The 18,916-nt window shown below is 33.7% G+C and overlaps 1 protein-coding gene across 1 annotated transcript; it reads right to left on the bottom strand.

Annotated features, from left to right (window-relative positions):
* Positions 1 to 390: 390 nt before the first annotated feature.
* On the bottom strand, positions 391 to 15,238 carry LOC126767752 (homeobox protein HMX3-like). Its single transcript, XM_050485353.1, has 2 exons — positions 12,792 to 15,238; positions 391 to 1,604 (listed from the first exon to the last, which is right to left on the bottom strand). Exons 1-2 carry the CDS (start codon positions 13,981 to 13,983, stop codon positions 1,159 to 1,161), a joined length of 1,638 nt encoding a protein of 545 aa, XP_050341310.1. The 5' UTR covers positions 13,984 to 15,238; the 3' UTR covers positions 391 to 1,158.
* Positions 15,239 to 18,916: the final 3,678 nt, after the last annotated feature.

Consider the following 18,916-nt stretch of genomic DNA (forward strand, 5'->3'; position numbering starts at 1 on the left):
TTTCTATCCTTATATGTGGACCAAAACCGTATGGTCTACAACAATGAACAAGGAAAAAATTTACAAAAAATTTATAGATCTTTATGAAAATGTGTTAACTAAGTCAGTTACGACATTTCGACATGATGACTTAAGATTCTCCAGCGCTTGAAGATTTATGCCAATACCTGAGGTTGAGAATATCTCGTAGACAAATAAAATAAAAAACGGCCGTTAACTTGTGCAGATGAGCACAAGACACCTTTCTGGACTAAATCAAAATCGCTTAGGAGAAGGAGATCACGATTAAGAAACGCTGCTCCAAAGGCTGCTCTAAAGGCGCTACTGATAAAAATTGCCACCATTTAAAACAAAAAATTAAAGCAAAACCAAATAAGAAAAGTGCTGAAATTTTCAGTGTTTTTAAAATCTCAATTTTATTAAAAACTTTTTTTCCTCAATACTTTATTTTTTCGCCATACTTAATTTGCCATAAAATGTTTTGCTTTAAAGCTTTATCTATTTAAAATTGCGTTTGAGATTTTCTTTCATTAGTTTCACTTTGGCTTGTTGCCAACATGCAAGCCAGGCTCCGCATTGAGCCCTTGACGGCTCTCGATGTATAGTTCTATATGCTCATACATGCTCGTCCATATGTATGTTGGCGCTATGAGACGACGATCAAAGGGCACGATCGGCCGCGTGCGCCATGAACGAGGCGCTTTCGAGAACTTCGGTGCTTATTAGGCGCAATGTTGAACGTTTTGTATGTAGAAGTCGTAAAGTTGTGTGGATTAAACGCTGCCATGTGGTGATGTGGTGAACAAAAAGCAAGGAATGATAAAATGTTAAACGCTACGCAATGCTTTACTCATATGCCGCAGCAAACGGTGCTGCTGTTGGTGGGTCGGTGCTTGTTAATTCCCGACCGAGGCGCACACTGCCTGACAGCGGTCTTTAAGTGGCTGTGCAGCGTCTATTAGTAAGAAGAAAGATTTCAATAATTTCACATATCTGCTGCTGCATGCATCACCCCCGCCGCCACACGCGCCTCTCCACTTTTAAGCATCCACATAACATTTGACGATTCTCCATTTTTGTTTTTCTTGCTGTTCTCTTCCTCTCTTGCAGTTGTTTGTATAAAAAATGTATTTATGGCGCAACAATGCGCCGATTACTTCATTTTTGTGAATTTAGCGCGGCTTGTGCCGCAGCAGCAGCCGCGGCGGCTGAGGAAACCGGCACCATACCGGCTGCGGCCGCCGCGGCCAAACCCACCATTGCATCCGCCTCGTGCATGGGTTTCTTCTTCAATATGCTAAGATCGTTGACATTCTCCAGAAAGGACTTGTGCGCTGAAAATACTTTGACGCTATCGAAATCCTTCTTCAACTCTTCAATATCGCGCTTTTGCTTTGCGCGTCGATTCTGGAACCAAGTGATCACTTGCGCGTTTGAGAGACCCAACGCGGCGGCGATCTCATCACGATCGGCTGGTGACAGGTACTTTTGATATAGAAAACGTTTCTCCAACTCGAATATTTGATGATTTGTGAAAGCGGTGCGCGATTTGCGTTTCTTCTTCGGCTGTGGGCGGTTCGAAAATATGTCCAAGTGGGATTTATCTGGAAGAAAAAAGAATTGAATTAATATTGATTGTTTCTATGCATATTTGTAAATATGTATGTCTCTATGAATGCATTTACATTTATAATTTGTTTGTAATCTCTAACCTCATAAGAATGAAGTGTGAACAAGCCATATTTACATTCTATAAGTGGTCAATTGAAAAGCACTAATTGCCATTAGCTTGGACCACACGCTCCCCATATGTTTGTAACATACATATGTGTATATATATTTTGTGTGTGTGTGTATATAAATTAATTAAAATTTTATAAACGCCTTTTATTTTGCATAATTTGTTTTGATCGCAACTGACGTGTCGCAATGTCTAAATGCCAATTTATCAATTTGTTGTTGAGCAGTAAATTACAGTTTTTAAAGTGATTTGCTTGGTTCATGCAAAAGATGGAGTTTGCTTAACTCACAGCTGTCTTTAGCGCTGCCGAACTGGCCAAATCATTTTTAATTACACCTGATTTTATAATGCTACTGCATAGCGGTAAATTCGCAATGGCGAAAATGAACGGAGAGCACATGCATAAATACATATATGTATGTTTATAAGGGTGGTACATAAATTTCGGAAAAACAATTAGAGTAAGTTAAGAAAAATTAAATTCGGGGAAGTTGAAAAAAAGTTACAGCTGTTCAAAAATGAGTGAAAATAATGAAGAAATTCTCTTTATTTTTTGAAATTTTTGTATAAAAAGAGAATAATGCCACGCAAGCCACCAATGAAATTTGTGAAGTTTACGGAGACGATGGTGTATCAGTTCGTGTAGCACGACAATGGTTCGCTCGATTTCGATGTGAAAGATGCACCTCGATCTGCTCGGCCTTTCGTTGAAAAAGTCGATGAAATTATGGAAAAGATTGACCAGGACCGTCACATAAGCAGCCATGATATCGCTAAGGAACTTAACATTCATCATCAAACGGTTTTGAACCATTTAAAAACGGTTGGCTACAAAAAGAAGCTCGATATTTGGGTACCACATGAATTGTTTATGAAAAATTGAATGGACCGAATTTACATATGCGATTCATTGCTGAAACGAAATGAAATCGGAACATTTCTGAAGCGAATAATAACAGGAGACGAAAAGTGGATCAAATATAACAATAATGTGCAAAAAAGATCATGGTCGAAAGCTTATGCTGCGTGTTTGGTGGGATTGGAAAGGATCCATCCACTTTGAGCTGCTCCAGTCTGGTCGAACGAGTGATTCTACATTTTACTGTCAACAACGGATGAGATTGAAGCAAGCATTCGAAAAAAACGGTCAGAACTGATGAACGGAAAGGGCTTCGTTTTCAATCAGGACAACGCTGGACAAAATACATATTTGATGACTCGCCAAAAACTGGGACAGTTTGGCTGGGAAGTTTTGATGCATCCACCATATAGTCCTGACCTCGCACCATCGGACTACCATTTGTTTCGCAGAACTCTCTTAATGGAGTAGAGTTGGCTTCACAAGAAGCCTGTGAAAATTACTTGCCACAGTTTTTCGTCGAGAAACCAGAAAAGTTTTACTATAAATAATGATAAAAAAATATATTTAAGTACAAATAAAAAAAAAATTAGTTGAGGCTTTCAATTGCACTTTTTATAAAAAATACCAGAAGTGCGCAGAAAAAATATTAAAAAATATCATGAAAAATATAATTGAATACTCTAATGAATTTTTTAGACTATTTAGCTTATTCTAGAAATTATTTAAGAAATATGGCAGCCCTAAAAATGTATAATTTTTAAAACATATATAAACATGTAGTTTTATTATAAGATAAAATATTTTAAGTTAAAGCTACTTCCAGAACTAGTTTCATATAAAAATAGGTATATGTATTTATGTTTTTTGTTAATTTTTTGTTATTATGGTCCGAATCCTCGTATAAATAATAATTCATGAATTTAATTCCCGTATGTCAAGTTCATTAAAGCGTACCGCCTCTTTGATAATATACATATGTAGTATATGTATAGCATGTATGTATGTATGTATGTGTGTACGTATGTATGTATGTATGTATGTATGTATAAATGTATATAGCTATGTGCATATGTCTTTGTAAATACTAATTATAACTACAAGTTTTCTCATTTTATTTCACTATTTCCTCTTGAGCCGCCGACAGCGATGAAGAAAGCCTTAAATGAGCTTTGATTAATGAACGGCTTCAAATTTATGCTAAGCAAAGAATTACAAAGTGTGTACATATATTTGACAAAATGATATTTTGACATTTCATTAGTGCGTTGGATATAGTGAGTTTTTTTGGACTTTTTTTTTTGCTTTGGAGAGAAGAGCGAAAGAGTGCTGAATTAATGCAAAGGTAACTTATCGTTGTTCACAAATAAAATAAAAAAGACTTAAAAAAAATAAGCAAGAAAAAAATTCATTTCAGTTGCACCGAATCTATAATAGCTGAAGAGGGTATAAAAAGATTTTTATCCTGAGTTTTATCGCTCTGTTTGTATGGCAACTATATATGTACATACATACATATGTATGTATATAGGGGTCCGATATCTGTGGTCCCGACAAATGAACAGCTTCTTAGGGAGTAAAGGGTGCGTGCAAAATTTCATATCGACAACTCAAAAACTGAGGGCCTCGTTTGCATATATACAGACGGACGGACATACAAAAACAAACAAAATTTAAATAAATGTTTATAAAGTTAAGTAATTTTTAAATGTACACAGCAATTAAATACCTTTAACACATACATATGCATATATTAATTTGTGTATATGTATATGTCTGTATATACCAAATGTATATCGAAATGATAAATTACATAAGCGAAACAGTGAAATGTTGTTATAAACTCGTTCTATTTTGCAGTTAATTTACGTGAACTTTATTCCTTAAAATTGCCACCCACGCAAAGCTGTCAGTCGCACAATCTACCAAAGCAAAAAATAACAACAACTACAGTAAATAAGCAGTTCAGTAATAAAAGCTTGCCAAAACCTGGTAGCCGATCATTAAAAGTCGCAATCATTTCGGTGGTTTCATTATAGTCACTGCTGATTTATTAATGGATTAACACACACACACACACACTCACATAGGCGCATGCATGCTCCCACCAAATATACATTTCTATGCACATACAAACATACACACACACACACATATACATATATACATATGCATAGTTATAAGTGCTTATGGGTAGCATCACAGCCGCAGCATGATCATCAATCGGGCCTGACGCTGGAACCGGCTTAATTAAGTTAACGTATTCACCTATGCACAATCTAAGAATGTTAGGTTAGTAGCCCGTTGTTGCCAGCCATTAGCGGTTGTTACTGATTTGTTTTCTCTCTTGCTTGATTGTTTTTTTACTGCTCAATTGCTTTCTTGTTATTTAGTTAGTGTTGTTGTTGTTGTTGCTACTGTTATTTTTCAGCCGTTGCCGCGGCTGATTTCAAAGAAAATTTATTGCTACCTTCAAAATGTATTCGGCTACCGTTTGGCATGGAACCCACACCGAAATACCTACACATACAGAAATATATAGCTGTGTATGTGTGTTTATAACAAAAAATAGCAATAAAACATTAGCAACAATAAAAATCGATGGAGGCAAAAAGAGTAAATAAATTGGAATAGTTAATAGCACATAACAAATTAGCCGTACTCGTTGCTAATGCGGCATGAATACGCAGGTATTTATACAAATATTTGCATATATATTAATATATATTTATGTATTCACATAGAAGACTATATGTATTTATTTGTGAATTGGAAGAGGGTGTTTTGGGACTTTTAAGTGGATTTCGTTTTAATTAGATTTTCGGCAGTATGATTTATTTTTTATTCTAAATTTATTGTTGTTTTAGTTTTAACTTTGATTAACGATGCCAGTCAATGGATCGATTAAATAAATGAATAAAATTTTTTATTTATTTAGGATATCTAATGCAAATCTTCACCACATGCGAAAAAATAGGAATATATACATATGTATATGTGTATATATGTACATACATATGTACATATGTAGGGTATATATGCTGAAAATGTTGAGAGCTGAGCCTAAATGGGTTTCTGGGTATTTTTGCGCTCTACTTGAGTATTACTTCAGAGAGTCGTTGTATAATTTTTAGCCATTTTTTAAAAACATTTGAGTTCTTTATAAAAACTTATCTTACGAAGATAATTAAATATTTTAAAGCAAATTTTGGAAAGTTTTTTCATATACATATGTGTGTACATATGTCCTTAAAAAATTTTGTAACACACCTCCAAATAACGAATATTCAGAATGCACACAAATACAAATATTTTTTTTACCTGAAAAATACTATTTTTTTAATTGGCAAGTATTTAAGTTTTTTACTTAAAACTTTTCAAAATTGTGAAATAATACATTTTTAAATATTTATATTTTGTAACAGTAAAATATTTGATTTTCTGATAAAAAATTAATTTTTTTAACTTAGAAAATATTTGCGTTTTTTAAATCCTTTTCAAAATTCTACAATAACAATATTTTTTTACTTAGCAAATATTTATTTTTTACTAAAAACTTTTTAATATTTCAATTTTCAATATGATTTTGTGATGAAAAAAAAATTTTAACTTTTCAAAATTATGAATTATAAAACTAAAATTTTTTATATGGCAAATATTTAGTATTTAATTAGAAACTTTTATAAATTTTTAAATTTTAATACGAGTATTAAAATTATTTCAAAATTCATAATTTTTTACCTCAACAATTTTTAAACTTTTTCCAATTCATATCCATATATGTATGTACATATGTATGTAAGTATATGTATATGTACTTACGCTTATTAAAAAATATCAAAATAATTTCAATATGCTTCAATACGTGTTTTCCCGAAATGATTTAAATGTAACATGAGCGCCATTAACCACTTGAGTTGCTCAGACAGTGATTTCATCTCATTTTGTTGTGGTGAGCAGCAAGATCTCTCGAGTGCCACACTTAATCATCATTAAGTAATGTGGACTTATCTTTAGTGAAACTATTACAAAATGTAACATGCGACATGTGCATTTATGTCTGTATGTGGGCGCACTAAACAGTTCGTAGTAATTTGTTCGCACACATATAAACATACATAGATGCACAAAAAAAAGCAGCGCATTAAGGATACTGGCCACAAGAGGCTGCCTGCCTTTTTACTCACTTTCCTCGCTGATATCGTTTTCCGCCCCGAGTGGAGGCATAAATCAATTTCTAATATTGTAGGCTGGTTTGTTTTGGTAGAAAATGTCATTCGGGCTGGCTTGTGACAACTTACAAACATCACATAATACGCCTACCAGACACATACTGGCACACACATACATGTATTATCTGCGCTACTCGCCGTAAATTGTGCGTGCTGTTGGTGAAAGTGATATTTGATACACAGTGTGGAATTTGGTGAGTGTAGAAATTATGAAATACAATGTTCACTGCATTTTATGACCTTCTCTAATCGCTTACAAGCAGCACTTGACCAGCAGAGTTAGACAGTTGGCATATGCGATAAGTGCGGTGTAATGTACATACATATATATGTATAAGTATATCTGGAAAATTGATAAATTCTACTGAAATATCTTTTTCTTTTCTTTGGAATCATTCTGCGCGCATTTGTTAATTATCCAACAAGTTAATTAATGGCATGCCTATCTAACGGCACAAAATACGCAGACAATGTGTCTCCAAAGGAGAGCGGGTGTCTAAGCGGTGCTAAGCGATTACCAAGAAAACAATTAAGTACAATAAGGTTGCAGACAAATACATATATCTACTTGTATGCGGTAATTTTTTTTTATGAAATTTAAATTTTTAATTTGGAAAAGTTGGGAATAACGGGAGATATTATATTTCCCTAATAAATATAAATTCTATGAAATGAACTCTTCTTATTTTATTAAACAGCAAAAGCATGAATTATGGCAGCTATAACTTCAAAATAATTCGGACTTTGACATTAAATACAATCGGAAAGTTTCATTAGAGGACTATAGTTAGAGAATATAAATACATATATAGATATAGTAAAGTATATTTTTAGGCCGATAGGAGGGTTTAAGAAGTCTTCGTAATATCTATATGGATATTATATATATGTATATATTATATAAATCTTCGATTATTTATTTACCTTTTTTGTGAACTTTAAAAGTTTTATTTAATAAAAAAATGTAAAAATTGTAAAATAAAAATTTTAAATAAGCCATAAATTACATTTTATTTAAGCTATTGTATGTTATTGGAAAAATTAATATGAGTTGTTATATTTGCTGAGCTGCTTATGCTGTTTTTGAGATCTTTTGAGGATACTTTAAACACAATTTCATAAATGTTCTCATTTTAATTAAAAAAAAAAAACACAGTATATAATTTTTTCACGAAAATTTAAAAAAACAAATTTTTAACAAATTATTTTCAAAAACTTCATTTTTTTTAATAATAAAACATAAGAGAAGCAGTACTTATTCGTAAAATAACGTAACGAAAAAAAAAGCTAAATTTTTTAATTTTTTCAAGAAAATATTAAAAAAATTGAGTTTGAAAAATTTTCGAAAATTAAGCTTTTCAATTATCTTGTCTTCTGCTTCGATCACAAATTTATTTTTTTGTAGGTTATTTTTTAACTTAAATTAATCTTCATCTTTTCACGAATTATATCAATAAATTGTTTTAGGTTTTTTGTTCTTAGGATTTATTTGTTCTAAAATGTAAGTATTAAGACTTTTATATACTAAATTGTTTGCGCAATTACATATGTATCTCACGTATAGAAAATAATAGGTTTTTATAAACAAATTTAGCTTTCGACTATCATCATGTTTTAGTGAGATTTTTAGTGAAAAGTTAGCTACAATTATAGGGAATTATATTCAATTTTATAATAATTATTATATATTTTTGTATAATATTAATATATTTTACTAATTAAATATTCCGCATTGGTAAGTAAATCACTTTAAAATGTTATAATTTATTTTGATAAGCCAATAATAATCTAATAAGTATTCCTCAAATACATATACAATGTATGTATGTACACACATATGTATGTATGTATGTATGAGTGTAAAATATATAAAAACATGTCTTTTCACTACTCGAAGTCGAACTCCACCCTCAAGTGCTTCATTTCGTCTTAGCTTGCAGTCGAGTCACTAATTTGTCCTAATCGCCAGCATTGAAGTGCCGCTCAGCAACCTTCTGCACTTCACTAGCACTCACCGTCGCCAAACGATGACTTAGAGTAGCACATTAAGCACTTAATTAGCGCCAATTGTGTGTAAGTAGGCTTGAGAGTGGAAATTATTACGAAACAAACAAATTTCACTGACTCTTGAGTAAATATTGAAAACCGCATGAAAATGAAATGAAGTCTTAATGACATTTTCTCGAGAACACACCGAGTGCTTCAACGACAGTTTACAAGTTGCGAGACGCCATAATTAAGCGCAAACATATTTACATGCATACATATAAATGTGTATTTGCATATGCACGAATCAGCGACAACAATAGGCGCACTCAGAAAGTCATTACCGCTAATTAACCCGACGCCAGGCTTGACAATAGAACACAATAACAGTAACAACAGAAGCTGTGCGCCAATAAAAATACGCGTTGAAATCATTTCGTCAGTTAACTGTTTCCTATTGGTATTGCAAAATTGAATTGATAATTGATGACAACAGTTGAAATTTGAAGAACAATTGCTTTACGGTAATTGAATTTTGAGGTAAATTTGAAAATTTTCATGTGAATGAATATGCATAGAGAAATTATCATTGAGCATTGGCAAATCCGATTTTTTTTTTATAATGGAATTAAAGCAAACTAACCGAATTGTAATTGGATTCTCTTTCAGAATAGTTTTTATTTGGAAAATAAATAAGTGTTTTATTTGGAAAGCAGCCCACAAAGGAAAGAAAATATTTTTGTTTGGTGTATATATGTAATAAGTATATAAATAGAATCAAAAAAAAGTTAAAAAAAATAAAAAAAACTATAAAATTAAACCAAATATCAAAATTAAAAAAGAATTTAAAATTAAATTAAATTAAAACGAATTATTTTCTAGAACACTGCATTTTCTATTAATCTTCAGTATGCTTTAATCCAGTTATATGTATGTATATATTTATTGATTAAAGATATTAATACGTAATATATTAAAACTCTTTATAGAAACTTTGTTAAATAAAATAAAGTCGTACATAATAAAATTAATTTGAAAAAAAAAAATTAATTAATTTAATTAAGAAAGATTGTATAAAATAAAACAAAGTAAAATAAAATTAAATTAAATAAGAATATACATATATGTACATATAATGAATTAATTAAAATAAAACCAATTATATAATAAAATTTAAAATTGGAATTAAAAATTAAATTAAATTTAAAATTAAAATCAAAACAAAATCAAAATTATAATTAATTTAAAATTAAAACCAAATCAAAATTATAATTAAAACAACAGTAAAATCCAAATTAATGTTAAAATGAAAATCGCGCTATTATAAATCTTATTTTGATTTCGTTGTCTTACCAAAAAATTACGAAAATTATTTATGGATTTAATTTAAAAAAGCAGTAAGCAGAATGTCATCACTACAAATGTCATGGTTGTTTGCAATTTGAAAGGGTCAAAGAAGCTCATTTATTTGTTATTAGGAAACCAAAAAAACCACGATGCTTCAAGTGTATGACATTACTGAATGTACAGCAAAAACCAAAAAGCATGGATGCCAACCGAAATTTACTAAAATTGATTTTTGATTCTAGACAAAAAGTCTAGTTTTCAAAAAAGAATTTTTTTTCTTTCGACATTATAGACAAACAGTTTAGTTCTCAAAACAGAAACATTTTTCTTTGGAAGATATAAATATAAAGCTCTCTAATTTCAACGTTCTTGAGACGTGCGATGCAGTTCTAAGCACAAAAGAAACTTGTTTATGAAGCAAGGTATTATTATTAACCTGAAACCTGAACCAAATGAAGGAAAATAAAATCATTTATAAAAAAAAAAACTATACATAAAAACTCAGTTTTTTCAAAGAGTACCATAGTACGACTTTCTATAAAAAGAAGTCTATATTAGTTCCCTTCAGAGTTGTTATATGAAAGTTTTACTGTACATAAACATGTATGTTTAAAAAAAACAACTATTCACTACATTTATTTAATATTTAAAGATATGAGTACTTTTGATTCAAAAAAAAAATAAAAATAAATATAATTAAATTTTTAATTTTAGTTATTTTAAATATACTCCCATTAATACATAATAAGCTTAAACAAATGCACTCAGATTCGCATGTATAAAACATAAATAAATGTGTACATACAGACATATCAATAACAAATTGTCTTAACTAAAGCAAGACCATACATATGTACATATCTACTGTATTCTTGCAACAACTTGTCTGCAAGTTTATGTGTTTCATGCGCCCTCTTAGAATTACCATTAACCATTACCATTAGTAATTAAAACGAATGACACAAAATTGCGATTAATGAATAAGGTAATAAATTTGTTTCATTTAATTTAATTCGCATACATATAATTGAAATTCACACACACACATACATACACATATGCTTAGGCAAGAGAAGTTAATGGCTGTCGATTGATCTGAAGCTGGTCACATTAATTCATTAGTTTAGCTTAATTCAACGCTGCTTGCCCATGCATATAAATATCTATATCTAATGAACTTATGTATTGCTGAGCTATAAAGAAGCATAAACCAAGCGTTTTATCCATTGTACTCTTATATTCGATTCTGTGTTCAAGTGAGCAGTTAATTAGCTCGATAATTGTTATTTTTAATTGAATATTATGCTTTTCTTCCGATAAACGTTTATGAATTTAAATATAGTCGGAATTATGTTGCAATCTAGTTTGTTTCCTGGGATTTTTTATAAAATAATTAATTTCCTTTTAACTTATTGAAATTGGCTTCCAAAATGTTTCCCGAAACGCTGGCTTCAGATTTGGCGAAGAATTTCTCCGAAACGGCTAAAGATATCGACCTTTTTATATGTATTGGTCAGACAGTGTTCGAAGGAAGAAGATTTTTGATAATAATTTAAATTGCTTAGGCAACTCCTGAGATGTAATGTTCTTTGCAGAAACGACTTTTTTGGGAAGCGGTCATTTTGTCAAAAACCTAAATTTCTATAATAATCACCAATAATTTATATATATATTTTTTTTAATATTACGCAGACAAATCTTCCTCACCTCTTTTCGGAGGTACAACTGGAGATCGGCTATAGGATCAAGGTAATCCAAAAATTTTAAAAATGATTTACTGATTACTAAAATAAATTAAACTCCGCAGGTAACAGAAAAGCTAACGATTTGGCAAGTAAAGGCACCCTGGCCCGGTTGTTAATTGAATGGGAACTGGTCGATGCTCCCATTTCCTCGTGTGATATACTACTAGATAGCTGGGCTACACGGATGCTTGATCAGCGCTGGTCTACCATCGGTTCATGAGCTGTTACAAGATCCTTTCGGTTAAAAATACTTGGCGATCTTTGCTCTTAGTAAGGCCAGTTTCTCCTTAGTCGTCGGGGTTATAACAGGCAATTTTCCTATCAACGTAAATGCTATAAGGTTGATAATCTTGCCAAAAGCCAACTGCAGAAGCTGCAAATATGGAAGAAGACGAGGTGGAAAAATCTTAACATTTCCTTCTTGATTGTTCCACCTTTGCGAGCTCAAGACTTAAACACCAGTTAGCATACACATTAAGATATCTCACCGAGCATGTGGGAATGGAAATTAAACGCATCAGCAAATTTTGGTGGTTACAAGACGCTTTTCTGACTAATACGATCGAATCGGATCAGCCACCGAACCAAACCTAACCTACTAAATAAAATGCCGGTCAAAACTTTTCGGATTTTCAGTGGATATAACTACTTAATGGAGGTATTTACTAACTAACCGATCGACTTGAAGATACCTCTCCATCAATACAACAACAACAACAACTCTAGAATAATAATTCGAGAACTCAATTGTCTAAGAATATATTTTTTGCGATCAATATTTGCTGTGTTTGCCGCTACTCAGCATATTCAGAACCGTTATCGGTTTCAAATTAATTAGTTTAATAAATATTCTACTTGAACTTAAAGTTTGTAAAACTCACCTTGAGATTCATCAAAGTCCTTGGTGGTCATTTGAAAGAGCGCGTCCAATGGTGTACCATTTGGTTTCGATTTTGAGCTCGAACCATTGGTAGCTGTATTGTCGCCGCTAGAACCACCAGCGCCACCACCCAAACTATTACCACCACCATTCGACGAAGTGGAGGTGTGCGAAATGCGTTCCCGATCACGATCTCGCTCACGTTCACCCATAACCATTGATTGTGCGCCCGCTGACGCCGATGGTTCACCGGAAGAACGTGCGATCTCCGGTGAACAACAATCGCTAGCCGCCGAACTCGAGCGCTCCGAACCACTTTCAGATGGTATCATATCCATGCCCATGTGGCGCAACAGCTGCGCCTGAGCATTGAAATGCTCCTGCAGCTGTCGATGATAGTCCAACGCCAAGCGCTGCTCATAATGTAACAACGCCGATGGTATGAACGGACGCACCGGCATCGGACCCAGCAAATGATCCCAGGGACGCACAATTTGTGCGCCCGGCAGCAGCATTGGATGTGGCATGCCAGCGGCTGCCGCCGCCGCTGCACTCACCATATCCAGCGGCTCGGCGCGTGGTTGCAGCAGACTGCTGGCGTTCAGCAAGGGGCGTGTAGGCGTACCAGCTGCATGTTGTTGCTGTTGTGACGCCGGTTGTGGCGGCGGTGTTGGCGAGGTGGATGTGGCGCGTTTCTCATGTCCCAAAATATCGGCAATGGAAAAACTTTTCACACCCTCAATATTCGACTTGACGGCAGTGCTAACGGCATTCCCGGCGCCGACATTGGCGGTATTCGGGCTCGCTGTTGTTGCAGTCGAAGTGGGTGTTGTTGGCAATGCAACAACGTGCGTTTGCACCGGACTGGGTGTGCGATTACCAATGGCGGTTTCCTCCATTTCGCTGGACATGCGTAAGCGTTTCAGCGGTTGGAAATACTCTTCAGCTCCGCCTGCACGCGTCAGTCCAGCAGCAGCGGCTGCGGCAGCGGCGGCCGCATGTTGTTGCATTAAGATTTGTTGATGTTGCAGCAAATCGATTGTGCTGCGATGTTGCGACGGATGCGCCAGCGTTGGATGCGGGTGTTGTTGTTGGTGTTGTGTATGGTGGTGTGGTAGTGGGCTGGGTGCGCCACCGACGGAGATTTCTGATTCAGCAGGGCTAGCGGGACGCATGGTGAGCGGACAAAGCATGTTCTGTTAAGCGTACAAGTTTCTCAAAAGCGTATTAGCGCCGTTATAAATGGGTAGCGGCGGCTTAAATGTAGTTTGTGTTGCGTTGCAAACCTTAAATTTTTTTGCAATTTTTTACAAATTTTCACACACGAAATATTGTTCGGTTTAAATTTTGAAAAATATCTCTAACACTGTAGTTGTTGTAGTTTTTGTATCAATTTCGTTTCGCTTCCTTGTTTTATGTTTATTTATTATTTTTTATTTTTTTAAATTAATTTCTTTTATTAAATATTTCTTTTTTCAATGTTGCAACTAAGTCATATATAAGCAGCTACTAATTTGCCGACATCTAAACACGCTTGTAGTTTGTTGAGCACTGTCAACGGACAGCCGACAGTCGACACAAAATTGAAATCAATCAAATCACAAATCAGTTAGTCGCACGAATCAAACGACGCTGCGCCAAAACCTCTAGCAAACGATTCTCCTTGAGATACTCTCTGATTAGCCGCTTCATTTATTTATTGTTGCCACTTGCGCACAACACGACACGACAATATTTCACCGCACTCAAGCACTTGTTTGTACATATGCATGTATGTATGTCTACTTATGTATGTATATATGTTTCTATACCGTTAAGTCTGTCTATACATTATATTTTCGTAGTGATTTTTTTCTTATACTCCCGTTTTCAATATACAATGTATGTATACATACATATATGTACATACATATATAATTTCTTTTTTTTTCTGTGTTCTTGAAGTCTTCTTGTTGATGCTTAATTTTAATATACGACTGACTGACTCTGGAATGGTCGCTACAGCGCACTAATAACCAAACGGATCAAACGAACCAACCTATTCACTCGACGCTTCGCAGTCAACTGTTCGAAACTAGACTGAAGTTTGCTAACTAGACAAGTTGATTTTCGAGTTTTTTGCCGAGGCTCTCCCTGCTTTCGTGCAGCTAACGTCTGCTTGTTACTGTTGTTGCTTTTTTCCCATCTTTAGCATTGTTGCCTATATGCATGAAGAGCTATTAGCTGCCATATGCTGTTGGTGGCGGTGGTAAGTCTCGATCTTTATAGGCATATGTGTGTGTGTGTGAGCATTGCCTGCATTTCAATTGGTTTCTTATGCTTGATGATGCTCCAACCGCGCTCTCTCCGCTGACACATACGCACACACTGTACAAACACAAACGCTTTTGTTGCTGGTGTAGAGCAAATTGTGTGTATATCGTGCCATTCGTGTTGTCGTGTCTTGTTTGTCGACAGTTAAACTCGACAATCAAATCTTAACTAAGCAAATGAGTGAGTAGTCGAGATCCCGCTAACGACAATGGGCCCAGCGTCAATGATTGTGGTGGCAGCGGCAGCGGCAGTGTCAGCCTACGGGCATATTAACAAAGTCAAGCCAAGTCAGTTAGGCAGCCACCAAACAAGTTTCGTGCTACAAGAACGAGCGCACAAACAAAAGCAAAGTGGTACAAGTTGTTTGAGTTGTTAAACAAAAAAACGAAATGTAAACGAAGAGATACTTGCGTATGCCTTACGAGAGAGTCAAATGCCAAGGCAAGGCACACAACGAAAAATCAAAAAGAGAGTGGTGTTTGTATCAAACGCCTATGCGCGAGAGAAGGCCGGACATTATGCGCCAGCTTAAGCACTTGGCTATCACGGTCGCGCTCATCTCTGCCTAAGCTTGTGCGAAGAGTACGCCTGCTATACATGCGTCGAAAGAGAAAGAGGCGTTTGCGGTGAGCTGCAGCCAATCAGTGTGCGACAAGGGAAAAATCGCAATGGTGGCAGATGTGCTTTAACGGTAGTTATGGCGTTCGTCAGCGGCGCAAACTGAGTGGCGGTTTGGACAGCTATGCTCCTCTATTTACACCAACTGGCGGTGTTTGCAGTGCAGTGTGTTAAGGGTAAAGCTCTGCAGAGTAAGCGAGTGAGTGCGTATAGTAGCTATGTGACTGAATGGGTGGTAGAAATTAATAAAAATATGTGCGTCGGTTGTTTGTAAGTAATTGGGCCCTCTAATGAGACCGTTTATAGCGGCTGGAAAAATGTGCGCTTGTTATTAACGATGAGATGAGGATTTATTAAATGCGTCTGACTAGTGCGCCACCCGAAAGCAGCTGTCACGGTTTAAATTGAGGTTGAAGGGCGCATGTAAAGCACCATGAAGGCATATATGTACATATGCATGTTTTTACTATATATGTATATGTAAATATGTATGTAGATATGTTAGAGTGAATTAAAAACCAATCGTTTAATTAAAATTGTGCAAATGACAAAATTAATTTGAAAATATAGTTCAACAAATGGTCCCTTTTTGAATGTATTGTCTATCGGTGGTCTATATAGAACAGATTTACATCATAAATATTTCTCTTCGCTGTGTACCTCGTACATAAGTTTATATGTATACAGTATTTATCTATAGATTATGCAGTGTTGTTGTTGTCAGCACAGACTTTATATTATAAAATATTTAATATCCTAAATGAAAAGCATCAACTCACCGTAACACTTTCAGCATATGTAAAAATGTCATTAGCGACGGTAAAATGTAATTATGTGCAGAAGCTTAGCTAGAATCAAGTAAATATACATACATGTATGTTATTATTTAATTAATATATTTACATGAAATTGGAAATTTTGTTTAATAAAAAATATTCTCTATAACTGTACTATATAAATAAAATGATAAAATATTCAGCAATAATGACGCTATAATACAATTTTTTCCTAGATATTTGACCAATTTTTTTGAGAGACTGTCATTAAGAAAGAAAGTGCTTTTTCAATTTTTCGAATTTTGCTATTAAAATCCTACAAATATAGGCATAATCTATTCACTCTTCTTATTTCAATTGTGGAACATGCATATTTCTCTGCCAGGCTTAGATGACAGGTCTTCGAGAAAAGGAAAAATTTTTTATTTCAAAAAATTCTTTTTTGTTTAAAAAATACTTTTTTTTAAGGCTATTGACTTCTAAATTAGATATCTTTTTATTCCTAATTAGTTTAACATTTTATAAACTTTTTTAAATATGAAAATTGTTAAACCCATTAACAAAATATTAAAATTAAAATAATTTACGAAATTTGAAATCGATTTTTCTTTAATTGTTTTCAAATAATGCATTAAAAATAATTCAAATGCCATTTAAAATAAATTTTTTATTAAATTTTATATTTTTTTTTACATTTTATTTTGTTGCTCCGCTTCGAATTCATCTAAAGATAAATGTTTCTGTGACCGAAAACGCAAATCATCAAAATCTCTCCTACTAAAATCCGTTCACGTTTAGATGGAAATTGAAAATTTAATTTTCACTCCAAATATTTTTATTAAAAAATCCCAACCCTGAGATATTTTTTATGTGAACTTTACTGTTTTAATTTGCAAAAAATTAGATTTAACTTAAATTAAAACTTGAAAATAAGCATTTATTAAGTAATGTTAGAAAAAAAAATCGTAATTAAGTTATTGACTTTAGTATTAGACTAAGAACTTGGGAAATTTCGAGAAATTATTTTTTTTTAATTTGGACATTTTGAAGTCTATACTATTAAAAATAACTTGCAACAGTTTTAAAAAAATTTTTATATAAATATTTCCTCATACACAGAGCTATTTGCGAGTGCATGAAATTTGTAATTTTGATGGACCAAAAATCAGAAAGTTTTTCGAGGACGCCATTTTGTTAAAGTTCAATGCGTTTTAGTAAAGAACCGTTGCATATTTTTCAAGTAATTTAATTTTTATTGTGTGTTTGAAAATGAAAACAACGAATGAGCTATTTAAGTAGCTTATTTTGTATTCAAGCCGACTAACTTTGTCCACATATGGGAATATGAAATATCAGTAAATTATGTACGTTCAAAAATATATATTAGATACTGTTCAGCGTTATATGCATGCGCATTAGGGTGTGTCATTCTGAGTCAACCTTTTTTTTTAACTGAAAAACAGGCTAAAAACTTTCGAAAATGTCAAGAATCGATTCTTAATCGACTTCGACTACTGAAGATCGATTCCGAAAAATCGATTATTTTACGAGAAAACTCGATTTTCGAGTAGAATCGGAATAGAGTTTACCATCCCTACTGGCAGCTATCGCGTGCACATACCTATAATAACCTCCGCACAATAACCACCACAAAAAAAATGATTTTTTTTCCATGTAATTTATATGGAAAACAGAAAATTTGAAATAGGCACCTCTTAATATTAATATTAAGAGCTCATCTTTTGAGTGACTTTCTTTTTCACATTTTCAAAAGTTTTTAGTCTGTTTTTCAGTTGAAAAAAAGGTTGCCTCAGAATGACACACCCTAATGCGCATACATACATATTTGTATTTATATATCAACTTTTGAGAAATACATACATATATACAGCATTGCAAGTACCTGAATTGTTCTGAAAATACAAAACTCTTCACATTTTTCCCCACAGTTGTTGTTTTAGCGAAAACCAAATTTACCACGCCCATCACCACTCAATACGCTCGGTTGTTGGAATTCGGCGACATCAAAGCGATTTTTGTCGTTTCGCATAAAATGCAACGAGCGTAAAGTTGCTAACCAAAATGCGAAAAGAGCAACTACAACAAAAACAAATCTTTAAAAATGCTTTAGAAAAAACAAAAGTAAGATTAAAAAAGAAAAAAAAAAGTACCTACATATGTATTTCCTCCAACTTTAGTTGTCTGCCCGTCGCCAGTAAGTCAGCAGCTTGACAACAACAACTGAACCACAGTTCAGCCATTCAAATAGCCAGTCAGCCGAGTACACTCAGGCATTCAATGGCTAATGTGGTCGTCAGTGCGCTCAAGCTATTAGCTAGGGCTAGCGAGCAGCCAACATTGAGCTTAAACGGTGTTACAAACTTTAAGTGGCGTTGCAGCATTTTGAAGTTCCGTTTTG

The sequence above is a fragment of the Bactrocera neohumeralis genome, chromosome 2, assembly GCF_024586455.1.
Source record: "Bactrocera neohumeralis isolate Rockhampton chromosome 2, APGP_CSIRO_Bneo_wtdbg2-racon-allhic-juicebox.fasta_v2, whole genome shotgun sequence".
NCBI classification, from domain to species: Eukaryota; Metazoa; Arthropoda; class Insecta; order Diptera; family Tephritidae; genus Bactrocera; species Bactrocera neohumeralis.

What these genes read in the sequence shown, in the direction of transcription:
- LOC126767752 (XM_050485353.1), bottom strand. Translation starts at nt 13,983, where the DNA reads ATGCTTTGTCCGCTCACCATGCGTCCCGCTAGCCCTGCTGAATCAGAA. An exon ending in GGACTTTGATGAATCTCAAG is followed by an intron (nt 1,605 to 12,791) that starts GTGAGTTTTACA and finishes TTTTTCTTCCAG; the next exon opens with ATAAATCCCACTTGGACATA.